The sequence below is a fragment of the Colias croceus genome, chromosome 1 (genome assembly GCF_905220415.1).
Source record: "Colias croceus chromosome 1, ilColCroc2.1".
Taxonomy (NCBI): domain Eukaryota; kingdom Metazoa; phylum Arthropoda; class Insecta; order Lepidoptera; family Pieridae; genus Colias; species Colias croceus.
The window spans coordinates 1,439,129-1,459,963 of record NC_059537.1 but is presented as its reverse complement, the minus strand read 5'-3'; the positions used below and the strand labels follow the sequence as shown (position 1 = coordinate 1,459,963).

Genomic DNA, 20,835 nt, shown 5'->3' with positions numbered 1-20,835 from the left:
GTTGGACAATTATCTTTTGGGTCTACCATGACTAATCCAATTTAACTTCACAGGTCGCGGAGACCATGGAGGTTTTTAACCGACTTCAAAAAAAAGGAGGAGGTTATCAATTCGGCCGGTATATATATTTTTTTTTTTTTTTTTTTTTTTTATGTATGTACACCGATTACTCCGAGGTTTCTGAACCGATTTACGTGATTCTTTTTTTGTTCGATGCAGGATGGTGTCGAATTGGTCCCATAAAAATTTTATTCGGCTAGGCCCAGTAGTTTTTATTTTATGAGCATTTTTGTCTGTACTCGATGACTTAATTGGAATGTAGCAAGTAACTTTGATTCACTTCCCGGTAACCGATTGAGCTGAAATTTTGTATACGAATGTAAATTGGATAGCGATGAAACATTATCATGACATGGAGCTGATCTGATGATGGAATCGGAAGGTGGCCATAGGAACTCAGTAATATATTGACTCAACTTTATCGAGTTTGGGCTCGTTTGATTCGTGTTGAAAAATACACTAAAAAGTATTAAATAAAAATAACTGCGTTAAAAACAACCGACTTCAAAAACGGAAAAGTAAGAAATAAAAAAGATTTGATATTATTAATTACTACATATTATTTTTATGTGCTATTTATTAAATAGGTTTGAAGTCGGTGCCAAACACTAAGCACTTAGTATTAAGCCCATGCACCGACATCAAACCTTTTTAGTAAATAGCACATAAAAATAATATGTAGTAATTAATAATATCAAATCTTTTTTATTTCTTACTTTTCCGTTTTTGAAGTCGGTTGTTTTTAACGCAGTTATTTTTATGGTAAAGCCTGATTGGCAGGACTATTCCAATTCAACTTCACAGGTCGCGGAGACCATGGGGGTTTTGGTAAAGCCTGATTGACAAGACTATTCCAATTCAACTTCACAGGTCGCGGAGACCATGGAGATATTGGTAGAGCTTGATTGGCACTCCAATCACAAAAAGGGCCACAGCCCTCTGATTTAGTTAAACTATCAGGATTATTCTAATAATTTAACTTCACAGGTCTCGGAGACCATGGAGATTTTAGTAAAGCCACAGAATGAGCTACAGCCTTTTAGTTAGACAATTATCTTTTCGTCTACAAGGATTGTTCCAATTAACTCTACAGGTCCCGGAGACCATAGAGATTTTGGGAAGGCAGGTTTGGCACATCAATTACAAAGTGTACATTGTAAGCCTGGATACTTGTGCCTCATGTGTGATATTATAGAAATGTCTGTGTTATTGCCAGTCCCAAAAGCCTCAAAGATAGAGCATACTGTGGTAGTCATTAAAAGGACCATGTCTTGCACTAAATAAGAGTTGCAGACAGTTCTAGACATCTAACACTGAGAGGACTGTACAGTTGTCGCCTCCAGGTATTTCTCTAGAGTTTCGCGCACAGCAGACCAAGAGAGAAAGGCTTTCCCTCTACATGCTATACAAGACTTAAGAGTTGTGGAAAAGAAACATAAACAGAAATGTAATAGTCTTTGTAAAAGAACAAGTTTCTCACTTCCTAACTACAGATACCGCGGATGCGGGCTGAGTAGGACATCTGAACAGTACTTACCTGTCAGAGAAATGGAGAGGGAAGCAGGGGACTTGGCATTAGAACTTCTGACTTATATGTCGTGTACCAGATATGCAATAAAAGTGCTTCTGAGTAAATTGCAAGGGGCGCACATCCTGTAGCCCAAGCTATCAATCAGACTTTGGTCGCCCACATACAAAGGTTGCTGACTCTCTTAGCTCTTACAACTGAGTAACTGTACCTAGCTGAAAAGTTGAGAATAACTCTTGGCACGCTTCCAGGACGCCTAAATGGCCTTTGATTTAGATTGCCTCTCAAGAAATGAACCTGTACCGGAGTGGCTTCTCCTACCTTGTACAACAGGAAATATAATATTTCGGAAGCTCCTGATATGGACCATTTCGCTACCCAAAGGAATGCTTTAGTGCCAAGGCATATTTGCCAAAGCCTGCTCCGAATTTTGCGACATCTGCAGTCGTTGATGGAGCTGACGCCTAGACTGAATATTCCCTTTCAAGGGTAATCCTCCAAGTGCACTAGCGCACCTCGCACCCCGGGACCGGGGCAGATACATAGCACCCAAGGGTGGCTTATGGTTGATATAATAAATAATAATAATATACGGGCATTTGTCCGCAACTCAATGTCAAGCGCCTAAAGATGGCTTATGGTTATTGACTATTATTGTTATATATGGTTATTGACCCGGAAGTCATGAGCACTCAGACCATTGGTGAATGGCCTTACGGCCTTATGGCCCCCCAACTGCTCAGTCAGAAAAGGGGGGGGGGGGAGGGGAGAAAACAGCCCATTGTAAAGCAAAGGAGAAAGAGCAGTTAAGTAGTGGTGCCCCTCCACAGTGCCAACATATGACCCTCCAAGCAGGAGGTGACTTTCATAATGCAATGCTAAAAAAAAAAAAAAAAAGAATGCATGTAATCTAGTACACAGGGATTCTATTTTATTTGCTTAAGTCTATCATAAGCAAGCTGACCCTGTTCATGACATGAACATGACTTCTGAAAACCTCAAAATACAGTTTTTTATCACAGCAAGATAAGATTATAACCTGACCTGAATTTGGATACTAAATGGATACAACAACACATTATCCATCAGGTGGTCGGTTGTGAGGAAACTCAGACACATAGATATGCCCAGTGACCCATGTGGAAAGGTTGGTTCAAGTAACAAAGGACTGATTTTCAATCTTAAAAGTAGATAATTGATTCTTATCTATAAAGGGGCGGACCCTTTAACCTTGCAACACAAACCTTTATCTCTGGCTAGTTAAGGTCCCTCCAGATCTTAAAGACAGTAAACGTAGCAGCCCTGTCCAGCAGTGGCTTCAAGAATGTGGTAAGGGCACCAACCCGTGGAGGCAGTGGAAGGACCATACAGTCAATTATAAAAGTTTTACTGTCAATCAGTCAATTTAGCCAGTGCCAGTGAGTCTGGTTTACTTTAAGGTAACCTGAAACTGTTTAATTTATTATTTAATTCAGTGTAATTAATTTAAGATCATAGTAATGATCAATGTGTAACAAACATGCTTAATGCTTAAGGTACAGTTGTGTTAACATTGCTTATTATAGTTATTTTATATACAGATGTTATTTACTGTAGTATTTAGCCTTAGAGGCTCCATTGTTTATCCTTGGTGACATTGATCTTCCTTTGAGTTATAATTTTTAAAATTTTATTTTTATGTTATTATTTGAACTTTGATTTGTATCAAAGATATAGAGAAATATTTAAGCAGTTCTTAGGTTCTAAGACTTAGTTCATTAGTATTGGCTTATTGAGAAGATTATCTGAGGAGAATAATTTAAAATTTAGAGGATACCTATATGGTTAGTTCTTACAATATGAAAGAAAAACAATTTTTGTTGTTATTACATAACCCCCTTGTATTGTTTTTAGAATTTAAAATATAACTTTAATTTACAATACAACAGGTTCATTTAACATTCTGTAAGGAATGAAATTTAAGTTGTTAATACAGCACTTAGGTATTACAATATTAACAAGATAATTTATTTTCAACATAGCGTTTGTATGTCTTTCTTCACCAGCAGATATCAAACACATCTTCATCCAACGCTGTGTGTTTTAGAAAGACACATAATAATGATGTTTTGCATTAAAACAAAACATGTATTATGTGTCGAATAAAACACACAGCGTTGCAGTTTACTGCTTGCTGATGAAGATGCTATGGAGCTTGGAAGATGACAGCGCTTCAAAGGCGATGATGACAGATGCCATACTAGGGACGCGCTCTTGCTAGTGAGGTGAAAGATCCATCGATATTTGGTAAGGTGACCCAATTTGCATAGAGATATATAGGATTCATAGACTGCTTTCTTCATCCAACGCTGTGTGTTTTATTCGACACATAATACATGTTTTGTTTTAATGCAAAACATCAATATTTTGGAATAAACATTGTTCTCTAAGGGAGAATAAAACAATTGAGTTTTCAGTCAACCTAAGAACTTAATATCAGAAATCAGAAATCAGAAATCAGAAATCATTTATTTCAAACACACACAACTCACAAGTACATAATAAACATTACAAAGTAACGTGATGGAACCAGTTATCGACATGTTTAGGTCCGTGCGTGAAACAAATTTAATTATATCAAATTTTGAAAACCTTACAAGACTAGTTATTCTTAAAAACGATAAAGGATACATTAAAGTTACATGAGTAATGGCATTTATAACCGTCTGAAATATGTGCTTACGAATAATTAAATAATAAGTGAAATTAATTGAAATCACCAGTAACCGACACTGAATCTCCATAAATCGACTTCCAGTAATCAACATATGCCAGTAATCGACTACCAGTTATCAACTTTAAATTAGATAGTCTACAACCAGCCAATCTATTTATGCTTGTTAATTAAGAGATAAATAACAGGGCAGGGCCAGCGTGGAGCCCCTCGGTGTGTATATGTATAATATGGGCCCCACGTATATGAGCTGTTGATGATGAGATGAACAGGGCAGGCAAAAATTACAACATTATTGATTTTTTTCTATACTTTAATCAACATTTAAGTAGGTAACAAATTCAAGCTTACTATCACTTTGAACGAGTATCAGTCTTAAATTTATTATAATTAAATAAAAACCAATACTGGTGTTTTTTAAAAACCAGTATCAATACAAATAAAGATATCAAAAAAACCAAGCCACCTAACCAGGTAGCTGTCAACATAAGGCAACATTAATCTAAAAATAAATATTTAACAAACACAAACCTGAACTTTTAGAGATCAAATATTATTACAAAGAGGAACGTTAGACTTATAATAACTACTTGTACCTACTAATCAGTCATAAATTTTAAATTAAGATAAATCGAAAACTATGCAACAAATCATAATCAGTCACAAAAAAGTTATAAGTAACGCTTATAAAGAAATCAAGAGGACATAAAAAATTTCTTCGTGTCATAAAAGCAAGCCCGACCATAGTATTTAGTTGTATATGTCGGGCAAATACTTTTCCATTTCCGGTATCTTGTAAAACCCTCTTTTATTAAGGCAAATAGGCTCATTAATTTTTTCAATTACTTGATTTATGTTATACCAAATTTTATCTGTTTTTTCCGGCCATCTAAAAGTATTCCCTGTTGATAAAACCATTGTGCTCACTTCATACTGATTTTTGTTTTCATCTTCTACTTTGCCAGGAAAATATTCATTTTCGTACATAACTATAACGTAACACCCTTTACTAATATATTTTTTTTGTCCTGTTCTTCGAATTTTCTTTGAAGATAATGTATTCAATGGAACATCCATGTCTGAATCAGTATCACATTCACGTGATCGTGTTCTTCTTCGTTTTGATAGTCCTTTAGACAGATGTCCATTCGATTTTTGATCGTATTGACTAGTTAATCTTTGATAGTCTGCTTCAGACTCACCATCTTCATCTTCTACATAGCTGTCACCACTTTCAGCGTATTCAATTTCGAAATTTGACTCATCAGAGGACGATTTAACTTGAGTTTTTCTTTTTTGTTTCAAATTACGTTTTTTTCTTTTTTCTTCAGCAGCCATCTCTTTCAACATTTTATTTTCCTGTTTTCTTTTAGCCTTCTCTTCTTTTTCTTCTTGTTCCTTTTTTTTCTGTTTTTCTTTATGTTCGTGATACTCTCGCCATGCTTTGCTTGTAACTGCTGATGGAATTTTTTCCCTCTTAATTCTTTTTTTCGTTCTGTTTTCACCTTCTGGCCAAAACAAAAACTTTTTGAAAGGTGTTGGAACTTTGACTCCCAAGGTATCATCTATTGTCTGTTTTTTTGGTGTGTATGTATCATTTTTAGACAGTATGTTAGAAGCCGATAGTGTTTCAGAAATGTTCGGGAAAGAGCTGGAGGCTTCGACATCAACAAGCATAACATTACCAGTTTCAGAAGTTATTTGCCTTGGTGGTTCCCCGATTGTGGGACGTGATTTAATTTGTGAAATATTTTGAGATGGTCCGCCGTTTTCAACATCAACAGATGAATCTCTAGTAGGGTCACTTTTTGGCAGTGTCGTCATCAAGGGAGCTGCTGTGGTTTCAGCAAGTGTGTTTGAAGCCAATGGTGATTTAGAATTATTCTGAGAAGTGCTGGAGTTTTCGACAACAATAGGCATAACATTAGTAGACTCAGAAGATGGTGGTTCATTGATTGTGGGATGTGACGTACCTTCTGAAACACTTTGAGATATTCTGGAGTTTTCTACATTGACATATGAACCACTAGTAGGGTCATTTATTGGCATTGTTGCGTTGATAGGCTTACCAATTGACAGTTGTGGTGGTGCGCAAGTTGTGGGTGCCGATGTAGTTTCAGAATTTAGAGTAGTTTCGAGGTCGCTATCGTTAATTAGCTCAATCGCAGGTGTCACTGAATTAGCTTCAAAATCATTTTCGCAGTCGTGCTTATTTTTAGACCATATGATGTACAAGGCTGTGTCTTCTTCTGGCAGATTATTCTCGACCGTTTTTCTGTCTTCGTAGTAAAATTTATTGAATAAACTCAGTTTTTCCGCGGTAAACACTTTGACAATCTCTTTTTCTAAGCACTTCAAAAACTCTGTTGATGCCGGTTTACCTGAACAGTCCGAAACTTTCTCTCGCTGTTTGATTTTGGACATATCTATGTATTCTGGTCCAAAGGGGCATATTCCTCCAGCTCTAAATCCATTTTTGAGACAATCAGGCGTCAATTTTTCAATAGCTCTTTTTAAAACTGGCGCGAAGTTCTCTTTTCTGATGTTCTGTCCTAAATTTTCCATCTTCCATTCGTAAACGGCATTTTTCCAAAACTGTTTTAGCGGTCTGAAAACAGCGAGATCCATGGGTTGTAAAATATGTGTTGAATTCGGATATAGGGCAATAAGTTCTATCCCGTTTTCTGAGCAATAATTAGATAAATGAAGAGTCAGATGAGATCTGTGACCATCTATGAAGAATAAAATAGGCTTTTTTATTCCTTTTTCTTCTAGCCAGGGGTTAAATATATTCGTCATATATTCGTAAAACGTGTTACTACACATCCAGCCTGTTTCCGATTTGCCAATACCCCAAGTTTCATCAACAGATTCAGAGATGTATCTGGGAATTCTCTCATAGGCGAAAACTATCATCGGTGGGGCTAGTAACCCGGCAGCATTACCGGTAAACAAAACCGTGAGATTTTCTTTGTCATCGCCACTCGAGCTGTACAGATGCTTCTCACCTTTTTTAGCAAGTACTCGGCCTTTCTTCGGTGACAAAAAAAAAGCAGTTTCGTCTGCGTTAAAACATCTATTTGGGTCATGAACAATGTCTATCAGATCATTGTCTTCAAGGTAAGTCTTTATTTCTGCGAACCACATTTTGATGTTTTCTTCCGATACATTATCACGAGCCTTTGACAAATTTTCGGCAACTTTTTCTGTTAGATCTGGGCGTCTCTTTAAGAAAGAAGAAAACCATTTTTTTCCCGGTCTATTGTTGGTGAATGGATTGGGTATGTTTAGGTCAGTGATGATTTTCTGCACACTGTCTAATAAGCATTCTCTTGTTACGGGACAGTGCTTATCAGCCATCGCTAATATCCACCTTTCTAAAATATCTTCTTGCAGTTTTGATAGGATAGTTGTTGGTCCCATGGAACAACCAAATGTGGTTTTCCCTGTAATTTTGTCATGAAGCGTAATTCGGGGTACACCATATTGTTTTGCAGCTACAGCTATCTTTTCGCCTTTCCTTACCGCTTCTATTGCCCGCCCCATTTGTTCTGGGGTATAATTTTTTTTCGGTGCCATCTAAAACAATTTTCTTAGTATTAAAAGCTTGCGAGCCAATGATCGACACTATTTATACCCAATGTTCGACACATTGTCGTTTACTGGTAAATGGACGTCTATGCATGAAATTCAAATACAGATTTGTTTAGCATCTCCTTCAGAACAAAGGTCACATGTCAACTTAGAAAGTAACAATTAACGCAAGAATCGACACATGTCGAGCACTAGAGAACTTCAGTATTCCAAAAACCAGTAAACGACATCAACATAACATAACCTAAAAAACAACTGTTTGCTGTTATACTACATTCTATACCCTTGAAATATCAACACCAAGCACTGAAATTAATTGAAGTTCCGCTACAAAACATAGTTTTTTAGTAATTGTGAAAACAATTTACTCACCTTCTAACCGATTTCACTAATAAAAATGGATTTCTATCACAGCATGTCAATCGCGAATACATAACATCTGATCAAAATGGCCGATGCTGATCAACTCATTGTCAAAGTCAGTGGTACGTCAACTGTCACCGATCTCAGTGTTGCCATACTAATAAAATAAAAACTTTTCTTATTTTTGGCAATGGAACAAAAAAGTGTCGATCACTGGATCTCGTCGATAACTGGATCCATCACGTTACGAAGTTTAAAAAATAAGAAAAAAAAAATAAAGTAAAGTAAAACAAAATAATTATAAAACCATCAAAATATGTGAGGTTGCGTGCGCCAAAAAAGGATGCCACTCAGGATATCTGAGCCATAACGCCTCAGCACTGATTTTCAGTGACACCCTTATGACATCCAGATTGTCAGCCGCTTTGCATGTTAAATACAATTAAAAACAATATATTAAATATAATTTGTGGATATATATTACGGATAAATAAGTAAGGTCACCATAACTTACATAAAATACGCTTATATTATTATAGATAACATACATGGAAAAACTTTAAATAAAACATAAGTATAATATAAGTATAAAGTAATAAAATAAATAAATATTTCAGGACATTTTCACACACATAATATTATACTATTAGCACAGACTATTTAGTTAATAGTATTAAGTTCGTTACAGACGCACCGAAAGTTGTTGGACTTGATGCTGTAAAACAAATCGCCTATATTTTAGACGGAATGTGGTTATTGTTTTTGTATCCCGCAAAGGAGGAGGCAAATTGTTCCAGCATTTCGTTGCGCTGTAACGAAAGCTGCCTCGAAAAGCTGCCGTATGATGCTTGGGTACCGATAATTTGATTGACGTGTTTCTAGTTTTATAAGATGAATCTGAGTCACCTAACCAGGAAAGTTTATTGTATAAATAGATAGGAACATTGGAGCGTATCACAGAGAATAGCAAAACCGCAAAGTGCAACTTTCGTCGACTCTCCATGTTCAGTACCTTGGCATCATTTAGATAAGGCGTAATATGGCTTCTGGCAGGTATGTTCCAGCAATAGCGAGCGCATGCGTTCTGTACACGCTGGATTGCTTTCCTTGTTCGCGCAAGTATGCGCTCGCCATATACAACATCCCCGTAATTAAATTTTGACAAAATTAAAGTATCGCACAGCCTTACCCTTAGCAATGGTGTTATGTGATCTCTGATTCGATATAACACCTTCAGTCGATAAAAGCAATTAGATATTGTCTTACTTATATGTTTTTCAAACCTGAGAGACTCATCAAAAATAATGCCAAGGTTGCGGGCTTCCCTTACACGCTCCAATGCACTTCCCTTTATAACTACTGGTTGAAGCAACGATTCTACTTTATTAATAAGGTAGGGAGTACCAAGAATCATAAATTTTGTCTTTCCTGGATTTAATAACAAACCGTTTTGCTCGGACCAATCTGCTATGCGGTTTAGATCGGAGTTAAGTTTATCAATAGCCAGTTGCGTATCTCCAGGATGGAAAGAGATGTACAACTGAATATCGTCTGCATAAAGGTGGTACTTGCAGTTGAGCATACAGTTTGTTATGTCCGAAGTATAAAGGATAAAGAGTAGCGGTCCCAGAATGGATCCCTGAGGTACGCCTCTTGTAAGACGTTTGCGTTGCGAATAACGCGCCTTGCCATCCTCTCCATTGACTACTACAGACTGAAATCGCTGACTAAAATAGCTTTCAAACCAAAGTATTGCTTGCGGACCAAAACCATAATAAACTAGTTTGGAAAGCAAAAGTTCTATATTAATAGCATCAAAAGCCCGAGAGTAGTCTAGTAAGACCAGAATTGTGGCTTGACCTTGATCTTGTGAGGCTAGCACATTATCAACAACGTCGGCTAGAGCTGTTGTTGTACTTCGTCCTTTTCTAAATCCTGACTGTAAATGAGGCAATATATTCTCTGCTTCCAAGAACGCAGTAATCTGTTGGTGTACAATTTTCTCTACTATTTTAGAGAGACAGGGGAGAATACTAATAGGACGAAGCCCCGTATAATCAACAGGAGTACTGGTTTTTTTAATTGGCCTCACAATTGCCTCTTGCCACAGCTCAGGAAATGTATTCGTGCTAAAAGAAGTGTTAATTATCTGGACCATTCCTGGTACTATGATTGGCAGTACTAGCTTTACCATATCCAAAGAGATACCATCGACACCCATTGCGTTCGAATGAAGCGCCTTCAATGTTTGTATAACGTTTTCTTCAGATACATTTGTGAACTGAAACATCGTATCACTGTCCCGATAGCGCTTTACAGTGAAATTATCAATTATACTCCGTTGAATGTCGCTATTTCCCGGCACATTAAGGAAATGAGTATTAATTTCCTCAGGATTACTAATATTTAATGGCAGATCAGCGTCTTTGCCTTCCTTGAGAGTTACTTGATCTCTTATGTGCTTCCACAGAATTTTGGGATGATCAAAATTTGAGTTAATGTACTTATCAAAATATGCATTTTTTTCTCTCACGATAGCCTCTTTTACGTATTTCTTTAGCTCAATGTAATAGGGCCTATGCTCAGTGCTTTGTCTTGCCTTAGCATGTGCTTCATCACGTCTCCTCATCATCAGTTTAATATTATATGTTATCCAGGGATAGCTTTTCTCTTTTATATATTTTGTTTTATTCGGAGCAAAGTAATCAAAAATGGTAAGCGTTAAGTTTGTTATGGCATTTACCATCTCATTGACATTTGACAGATTACGTATGAAATCCAGATTTATGTTAGAAACGAATTGATTGAATTCCGCAAAGTCTATATCCTTAAGAGGTCTGAAGGTAATCCATCTGGGTACTGCCTTCTCCTTTTTGACATTCACAACAGAACAGATAAAAGCGTGATGACTGAGATTCGGAATATAGTCAACAAGAACTTCTTTTATCGGAGAGTTACTACAAACTAGGTCCAGTAGTGTTTGTGTTTCGTCAATGTAATGAGTAGGTTCTGTTACGTACTGACTTATATTCATAGTTTCTAAAAAATGCATTAACTTTTTTGCATTGGTTGTTTGTTTATTTAAAAAATTTATATTAAAATCTCCCAATATAATAACACTATCAGACCACACAAATGAGGCCAGAGATTCACTGATAGCGTCAAAAAATGTATCGCAATCCAACCAAGGCGGTCTATAGGCAGTACCAATAACAAGGATCTTGCCCCGGACAGCCAACTTAATCCACATCTGTTCAACAAGGTCATTGGGGGGATGGGAGAGCATCGCGACCGCCAGACCTCGCTTGATATAAAACCCAACTCCTCCACCCCGACTTCGTATAGAAGCTGGTCGAGGGATGTGTTTGAGCCGATAGCCAGGCACTCGCGGCGCTCGCCCCTCCTCTCCCGCACGCAGCCAGGTCTCATTAAGTGCTAAAATGTCTACATTATGCCGCTCTACTGCGACGATAAACTCTTCATGCCCCGTTCCCAGTGAACCCGGATTAAGAAAACCAATCTTCAAATTATTCCCATTCATCATTGAATAAATATAGATATATAAATGTAACTAAGATGTAATAAGCAATACATAAATATAATACTTTTAAAACCGCATTTTTAATATTTATAGATAAGGGTGAAATACAAATATATTTATTGAGAATATTTGGGGGGGCTTTCATCCAGATATACCGACACACAACCACACATATTACGCTACAGACAATAGAACTATGACAACGAGGTGAGTAAGAATGACAAACCTCGTAATATATACATGAGGGCACAACATTATACAAGTTTCCAATCAAAGTATCTAAGTTAAGATAAAGAATATAGCATATAGACTCAATTTTAAAAATACCAAAATATTTTTGTTGACAAAATGTGTGATTACAAAAACTAAAATTAAAAATATATAGACAGTAAAATAACACTCTTCTAATTGTTTTACTTAAATAAATAAAAGTAATACATAATATTTTAACATCTATTACATGATTTTCAATTCCAATAGAACAATCTAATTGGAAAACTAGGAAAAAACCTTGCGCAGTTCAGTTTCAGACCGTATCCAGTGGGATGACGATTTCGCATCGCGTCTCACAAAAATGCGTCCACCTCGCGTCCATATGAAGCGCCAATTTTTAATATTCGCTTCTTCCCTAGCAAGGTAAAATAGGCGCCGATTAATGGAGGTCAAACGTTCGTTTACATAAAACCGCCTGGTCTCTCCTGGTATATCGGTCCCGGATGTGTCTGCCCCGCGACGTATCCGTGCTGCCTTCATTAGTTCGTAATACATCTTTGTAAATAAATTTCTGGACTGTCTGCAGAACTTGGCACACATTTAGATCTCATTTCTTTTTTTGGCAAATTAAGTCAACGATTGAACTCGGCTCCAATTTTTACATTTATGTTTTTGGTGGGATATCATTACTTTTTGTACAGAAAATTACTCTGCAAATTTGATTTACTTTATGAATATAATACTTTTTATATACCTACGATTTTTTTTTATTTTTTCTTGCGGTTTCTCTGTATGGTTTGTTTAGTATTATTTTCTATATTTTCTTGTATGTTATGAATGTCAGCGCACATTGCCCCGTCATTATCTGCAATTTTTTAAACTCGTTTTCTGTTTAAAATATTACATGATTTTCTAAACATTCAGTGTGAATTTGTACACACACTATTACCCACCACTATTACCAAGATGCAAAAAGATCGTTGTAGAAGAATCGTCGCCTTACTCCATGACGTTACGGTATTGCCATGACGCGATCTATTTTTTGCACGCCTCATAAGCGAAGCGTTGAGGTGGGTACTACTGTCACTTCGCGCAAAACATCTGATTTTTCAAACTTAGAATGTCTTTATGTATCATACATTGCACTTGTAAGATAATACACACACACACATATTAAGAAAAAAACACTATTTTTAACGTTCATGATATTTTTGATGTCATTTTTGTTATTTAAACTAGTTAAAAAACAGTTTAAAAAAGTTCTGTCTTGGACGTCCGTGTGTCTGTATGTGCGGATCCTTTTTCTTGTTAACACGATAGCGACCGAAATACTTTACTAATCGAGTCTTTTTTTTTCTCTTACGCTTGAGTATGCTCAGGAATAGAACCCTTTCATTTTTCAGGGTCTGATTCGATGTGGTTTAATTGTTATTAAATAAACAAAAAAAATATCGACTTTTTTTTTTTTATTTTTTTTATAGTGTACTCAAAATTCACCATTATAAACTCGATTCTTTATACTATAAGCCAAGGTTTAAAAAAATAAGTTGGTAGTCAGTCCCTTAAACCTGCGCAGTTTCACATCTAGGTGGGGCCACAAGAAAAATAGCTCAATTATTACGGTACCGCTTTCTTTACTTTTCCAAATGTTTTATTTTATTTCATTTTTATATTTATAGTCACGTACTCTTTATAAATAATCAATTTTATTGTAAAGGATGAGATTATGAGGCGTGCACTTTTGGATTTTCCAAACTATTTTTTTTTTTTAACTTTATTGTCATAAAAAAAAATATAGGTACAGCTTATATATGAATCCATAGGCTCCTGAATTAGTTAAATACTGTGTCTCAGGAGCCAGTGGCTTCTCCCATTAATTTCGTAACAGTATATGTAGTTACCTACGTTATACAAAAGAAAATTTTAAAAATAACAAATAAAGGTAAGTGGAAAGCGCTTAAATGTTTGTGTGTGTATATGTGTGAGCGTGTGTGTGTGTGTGTGTGTGTGTGTGTGTGTGTGTGTGTGTGTTTTCGTGTAAGTTGTGATTTTATGTAAAATATGTGAAAAAGAAAAAAAATGTATAGTATATCTATATATTTATAATTTTTATTAAAATTTTACTCTAAACGCGCCTAAAGATGTTTCACTTATATTAATATTACGCAAATTAAATCATTTCGACCCTCGACGAAGCCTTCTTCCATTAGGTACACTGAAATTCAAACTAAACTAAACACTCATAAATAAAGAATAAATAAATGTGAATATTATATAATATTATTTTTAACTGTATGAGCAATATTTTCTTTTATTTTACGTTTAATAACAGTTTTGAATAAAGAAATCATGCAATCGAAGTAACCTGCCCTAGCGATACTAGTGCGAGTGAGTGTGATGTCAGATGCGCATCGAATCTACAGATGTTTCGCGCTAAAATATCTAAACTTCAATAATCTATATCTCAGTCATTTATTGATGGATTTCAAAATTTTTTTCGGCCACTGACTAGTTTTGATCTATTTTTTAAGACTAGTAAGGTGAATATACTATTTTCTATTTTTTTAAACTTTTCCATTTTTCCATACAAACAAAATTAATGTCATTGAAAAAAAAATTAAATACAAATAAATTCAGTATTTTCTGATTTTTTCCTTTGTACACTCACTATTACCTAGTTGATTACAAAATTTGAACTTTCTAGGTCATCTGGAAGTGGGTTAGGTTTTGTATATATCTATAAGTCAGTCAGTCTTAAAAATTGCGATTTTTGGATATTAATATCTACGCAACTGTTTAATCTGTATTTATGAAATTTAAGGTTCTTGTTTATCTTGAGGTCTTCTTGATATGTACCAAATTTGGTTTATTTAACTTAAATAGTTTTCGAGTTATAAGGGGGTGAAAAGTGGCTCGAAATGGTTCGTGTAAATATACACACGGCTGCTGCTCGCCAGTTCTCTTCGCTTGAACTCGGCTTGACACGCTGCCGCGTGTCTAGATATTATTTTTAACTGTATGAGCAATATTTTTATTACAATTTTCTTTTATTTTACGTTTAATAACAGTTTTGAATAAAGAAATCATGCAATCGAAGTAATCCACCCTAGCGATACTAGCGCGAGTGAGTGTGATGTCAGAAGCGCATCGAATCTACAGATGTTTCGTGCTAAAATATGTAAACTTCAATAATCTATATCTCAGTCATTTATTGATGGATTTCAAAATTTTTTTCGGCCACTGATTAGTTTTGATCTATTTTTTAAGACTAGTAAGGTGAATATAATATTTTATATTTTTTTAAACTTTTCCATTTTTCCATACAAACAAAATTTGTCATTGAAAAAAAAATTAAATACAGATAAACTCAGTATTTTCTGATTTTTTCCTTTGTACACTCACTATTACCTAGTTGATTACAAAATTTGAACTTTCTAGGTCATCTGGAAGTGGGGTAGGTTTTGTATATATCTATAAGTCAGTCAGTCTTAAAAATTGCGATTTTTGGACATTAATATCTACGCAACTGTTTAATCTGTATTTATGAAATTTAAGGTTCTTGTTTAGCTTGAGGTCCTCTTGATATGTACCAAATTTGGTTTATTTAACTTAAATAGTTTTTGAGTTATAAGGGGGTGAAAAGTGGCTCGAAATGGTTCGTGTAAATATACACATGGCTGCTGCTCGCCAGTTCACTTCGCTTGAACTCGGCTTGACACGCTGCCGCGTGTCTAGATATCCAAAAATAGCAATTTTTAAGACTGACTGACTTATAGATATATACAAAACCTAACCCACTTCCAGATGACCTAGAAAGTTCAAATTTTGTAATCAACTAGGTAATAGTGAGTGTACAAAGGAAAAAATCAGAAAATACTGAATTTATCTGTATTTAATTTTTTTTTCAATGACATTAATTTTGTTTGTATGGAAAAATGGAAAAGTTTATAGAAATAGAAAATATTATATTCACCTTACTAGTCTTAAAAAATAGATCAAAACTAATCAGTGGCCGAAAAAATTTTTGAAATCCATTAATAAATGACTGAGATATAGATTATTGAAGTTTACATATTTTAGCACGAATCATCTGTAGATTCGATGCGCCTCTGACATCACACTCACTCGCGCTAGTATCGCTAGGGCGGATTACTTCGATTGCATGATTTCTTTATTCAAAACTGTTATTAAACGTAAAATAAAAGAAAATTGTAATAAAAATATTGCTCATACAGTTAAAAATAATATTATATAATTTTACATAATATTCACATTTATTTATTCTTTATTTATGAGTGTTTAGTTTAGTTTGAATTTCAGTGTACCTAATGGAAGAAGGCTTCGTCGAGGGTCGAAATGATTTAATTTGCGTAATATTAATATAAGTGAAACATCTTTAGGCGCGTTTAGAGTAAAATTTTAATAAAAATTATAAATATATAGATATACTATACATTTTTTTTCTTTTTCACATATTTTACATAAAATCACAACTTACACGAAAACACACACACACACACACACACACACACACACACGCACACACACACACACACGCTCACACATATACACACACAAACATTTAAGCGCTTTCCACTTACCTTTATTTGTTATTTTTAAAATTTTCTTTTGTATAACGTAGGTAACTACATATACTGTTACGAAATTAATGGGAGAAGCCACTGGCTCCTGAGACACAGTATTTAACTAATTCAGGAGCCTATGGATTCATATATAAGCTGTACCTATATTTTTTTTATGACAATAAAGTTAAAAAAAAAAAAAAAATAGTTTGGAAAATCCAAAAGTGCACGCCTCATAATCTCATCCTTTACAATAAAATTGATTATTTATAAAGAGTACGTGACTATAAATATAAAAATGAAATAAAATAAAACATTTGGAAAAGTAAAGAAAGCGGTACCGTAATAATTGAGCTATTTTTCTTGTGGCCCCACCTAGATGTGAAACTGCGCAGGTTTAAGGGACTGACTACCAACTTATTTTTTTAAACCTTGGCTTATAGTATAAAGAATCGAGTTTATAATGGTGAATTTTGAGTACACTATAAATATAAAAAAATAAAAAATAAAATAAAGAATATATATAGATATACTAAAATTATGGAGAACAGTCGATATTTTTTTTTGTTTATTTAATAACAATTAAACCACATCGAATCAGACCCTGAAAAATGAAAGGGTTCTATTCCTGAGCATACTCAAGCGTATGAGAAAAAAAAAGACTCGATTAGTAAAGTATTTCGGTCGCTATCGTGTTAACAAGAAAATCCTCCGCACATACAGACACACGGACGTCCAAGACAGAACTTTTTTAAACTGTTTTTTAACTAGTTTAAATAACAAAAATGACATCAAAAATATCATGAATGTTAAAAATAGTGTTTTTTCTTAATATGTGTGTGTATGTTTTATCTTACAAGTGCAATGTATGATACATAAAGACATTTTAAGTTTGAAAAATCAGATGTTTTGCGCGAAGTGACAGTAGTACCCACCTCAACGCTTCGCTTATGAGGCGTGCAATAAAAAATAATATAATTATTACAGTTAATATTGAAACTTTTTTTATGTAATTTATTTAATTAAAAATTGAAAACAATTATTTCGGCCATATATGTATAACTTTAGTAGGCAGGTACTTTATGTAATATTATAAAAAAAAATCACTAACCCGAAATTATATTAAAATAAAATTCAAATTCAAATTCGTTTATCCAATCAAACTTAACCTAACCTTAGAGCTAAATACATTAGGTGTTGTACATATTATGTTTAGTGATAGGTATGTATCAATCATCGGTTCAAGACTGGCATCTTTGCTAGGTTACCGAGAAGGTAAGAAAAATTAAAACTTGACTGCTAAATTATGTATATGTATAGCCTACGTCACTACCGCCACTAACATAATAATTCAGATGATTGCAATGAAACCTCACAACTCAAAATCGGTCCAACGGTTTATACTGCAGGGCGTGTCAAAGAAATATTATACATACATACATAAACTCGAAAAACATAACCCTCTTTTTTCCGTAGTCGGGGAAAAATTTGGGAAATTTTTCAATATCTGGTAACATTACACGCACACAGAAGCACCGTATACGTACAGTGCAGCGGCGAAATGACAGCACACATAGCTTTATTGAAAATGACGATAAATCATTCGGTTTAGTTCGGCAACGCTCACGGGGCAACGCTCCATCTGTCTTTTATTTTGTAATCTAAGACCTCACTATACTTACACTATACGTAAACTAATATCGAATTTTGTTTACAGAAACGAAAATGGCCAAGAACAAGACGACGACATAATCTTCGAAGACTTCGCGCGCCTCAGGCTGAAGGGCGCGGACGCTGATGCTTGAACATTATGCTAACAGCGCTCTCTTACTGAACTACATTCTATATTTTGTTATACCAAACGCACAATTGTATCGTACTTTTTGAATTTTCATAAACAACATTGTTCGTTTTGAAATCCATCGAATGACCATAGACACAAGAAATAAGTGTTACCATCCTTAGCGAAAAGTGTTATAATCTGTATTAAAATAAAAATGGTGTATAAAATCATGTTTTCGATCATTTACGATTTTTGGTAAATGCATTAATTACTTATGCAAGTGAAATATTATAGTCGAGCCAATTTAATAGGCAACATTTGACGTCTATCAATTTTATCTTCAAAGAGAGGTAACCTGCTTAAAAACATCGATTAAAGTGAATTAATCGATACGGATTTGAAATATTTGTCAATCTAATTTATTAATTTATGATGATTTTTATTCACAAGTAATCAATGCATTCGATTCTAGATGTCAGATTTCGATTTTTAGAGTAACGTCTCTGGTATTTAAAAAGAAAAAAGGTTTATTGACACAAAATTGTAGCGACGTCAGTTCTTCAATTCAGAAATTGTTTATTATGTTTGGTTTATCAGTAAAATGAAATCTTAAAATTACTTGTATCGGTCTTTATTATTATAAATATGTAATCATAATTGAAAAAAGTTAAGCAAATGTGCAGTTCTAACAAAACGAAATATCATGTTATTCTATGTCGTCGTTACTAGGTTACGTTGTTGAATTTTGTTGAACTGTCAAATGTTGCCTATTAAAATGGCTCTACTATAATTGGCGTTTGAACTTTTATCAAACGACAGAAAACACTAAGTATTTTTATAATATATGGATAATTGGATACTGGATAGTAACAACATATTCTTTTTAAAGAAATATTTCGAATTCCGTGTAGTTTATTAGGCGAGCGTCTGTGCCCTAAATAGTTGCGTAATTGTAAAGGCAAACAGGAACATACTTAGATCCCCTGTACAGTGTAAAGAGTATTTGTCTATTACGCTATTTTTAATATCAAATATTATTTGTATATGTTTATCCCACCAAAAACATTTTCATGTAAAATGTTGCCAAGACGAGCCCATATGACTCGCACTGTCAAAAAGTTATCAGATCTCATGTAGAGCCAAGCTTCTAACACTACACGCCCTAACTCTACAAGGCCTAACTTCACAAACTCTACACCTTAGCCAAAATATGTGGCTTGCCCATTTCGCTACATTCACATCGGCGTAAGGTGAAAAATTAATTCACTGTTCATAACTTTTGTGTTATACAATAGTTCTTGTAGTAACGAACGGCCAAGCCACATATTTTGACTAAGGTGTAGAGTTTGTGAAGTTAGGCCTTGTAGAGTTAGGGCGTGTAGTGTTAGAAGCTTGGCTCTACATGAGATCTGATAACTTTTTGACAGTGCGAGTCATATGGGCTCGTCTTGGCAACATTTTACATGAAAATGTTTTTGGTGGGATTTCATTTCTTTTTGTAAGTTGTTTGTAACAAAATTTTATATGTCGATTAAACTTCTAATTTTTTTAACAAACATATATATATCTATATATATCTAGGGGAACCAAGTTTTAGATTATTAGATTAGACCTCTAGGGTCATCAAAATTTAATTTAAAATTACAAACTCCCATCCCCTAGTTTAAGGGGATGGGGGATGAAAGTTACAAGTTTTATAATTTTTTTGTTGTTTGTGTGCTAATACTAGCTTACATACAAAATTTCAGCTTTCTAGGACATTAGGAAATACCATAAGAATTTTGATGATCATCAGTGAGTCAGTGACGAAATTAGCGTTTTTTAGATATAAATAAAATCTGAAGTATAAAAGCTAATGTCATTAAAACTTAATATATTCAATAAATCCGCTATTGACAATATATCCCGAAAATTTTGTTGATCTAGCATAATCCAAACCCAAGTTATGAGGGTTCAAAAAAACGTCGAAGCGCTTCGAGAAAAGGTAGGTAGTGCCCGTCGCTTGATCGCTTGGCTCGTCTTGGTGGGGGCACTACCGTGCCCCCAGATTTGTAAAGCCGGGTATCCACTTAGGTTCGCCGTGGTTTGCGAACATTTTGTGCTCCGCGAACGTGAACGTGTACAGTGTACACACTTAGGCTGCAACATCAGTGCTCCTGTCGGAGCGCTTAAATTCCGCGCTCCGCTCTCCAGTCGACATTGTTATTTTGTTATAAGTACCTACTTAAATAAATATATAAAATAACAAGTGGTCTTGATTTTTACCTTTTCCCGTTCCTTTGCTTTTATTAACCTTAGTTTTCTCACGTCTAAAGCCAGATAACAGTATAGATATTTTACTTTTACATAAGTCGGGTTCAGTGTTTAATGCTTCGCCAATTATCTTCCAGGCGTCTCCTTTTAAATTCTTTTTCTTGTAATTTTCATCTCGTGGGTCCCATAAAACATTATGTTTAC

The 20,835-nt window shown here is 34.7% G+C and overlaps 1 protein-coding gene and 1 long non-coding RNA gene across 2 annotated transcripts; one reads left to right on the top strand and one right to left on the bottom strand.

The window, feature by feature from the left end:
• Positions 1 to 826: 826 nt before the first annotated feature.
• LOC123695819 lies at positions 827 to 18,605 on the top strand. Its single transcript, XR_006751987.1, has 2 exons — positions 827 to 3,874; positions 18,313 to 18,605. It is a non-coding gene; the product is annotated as an uncharacterized LOC123695819 (long non-coding RNA).
• Positions 4,643 to 8,328, bottom strand: LOC123694975. Its single transcript, XM_045640628.1, has 2 exons — positions 8,268 to 8,328; positions 4,643 to 7,880 (listed from the first exon to the last, which is right to left on the bottom strand). Exon 2 carries the CDS (start codon positions 7,878 to 7,880, stop codon positions 5,052 to 5,054), a length of 2,829 nt encoding a protein of 942 aa, XP_045496584.1. The 5' UTR covers positions 8,268 to 8,328; the 3' UTR covers positions 4,643 to 5,051.
• Positions 18,606 to 20,835: the final 2,230 nt, after the last annotated feature.

Bases quoted from the DNA above. Each gene is read 5' to 3' on its own strand.
- LOC123694975 (XM_045640628.1), bottom strand. From the start codon at position 7,880: ATGGCACCGAAAAAAAATTATACCCCAGAACAAATGGGGCGGGCAATA.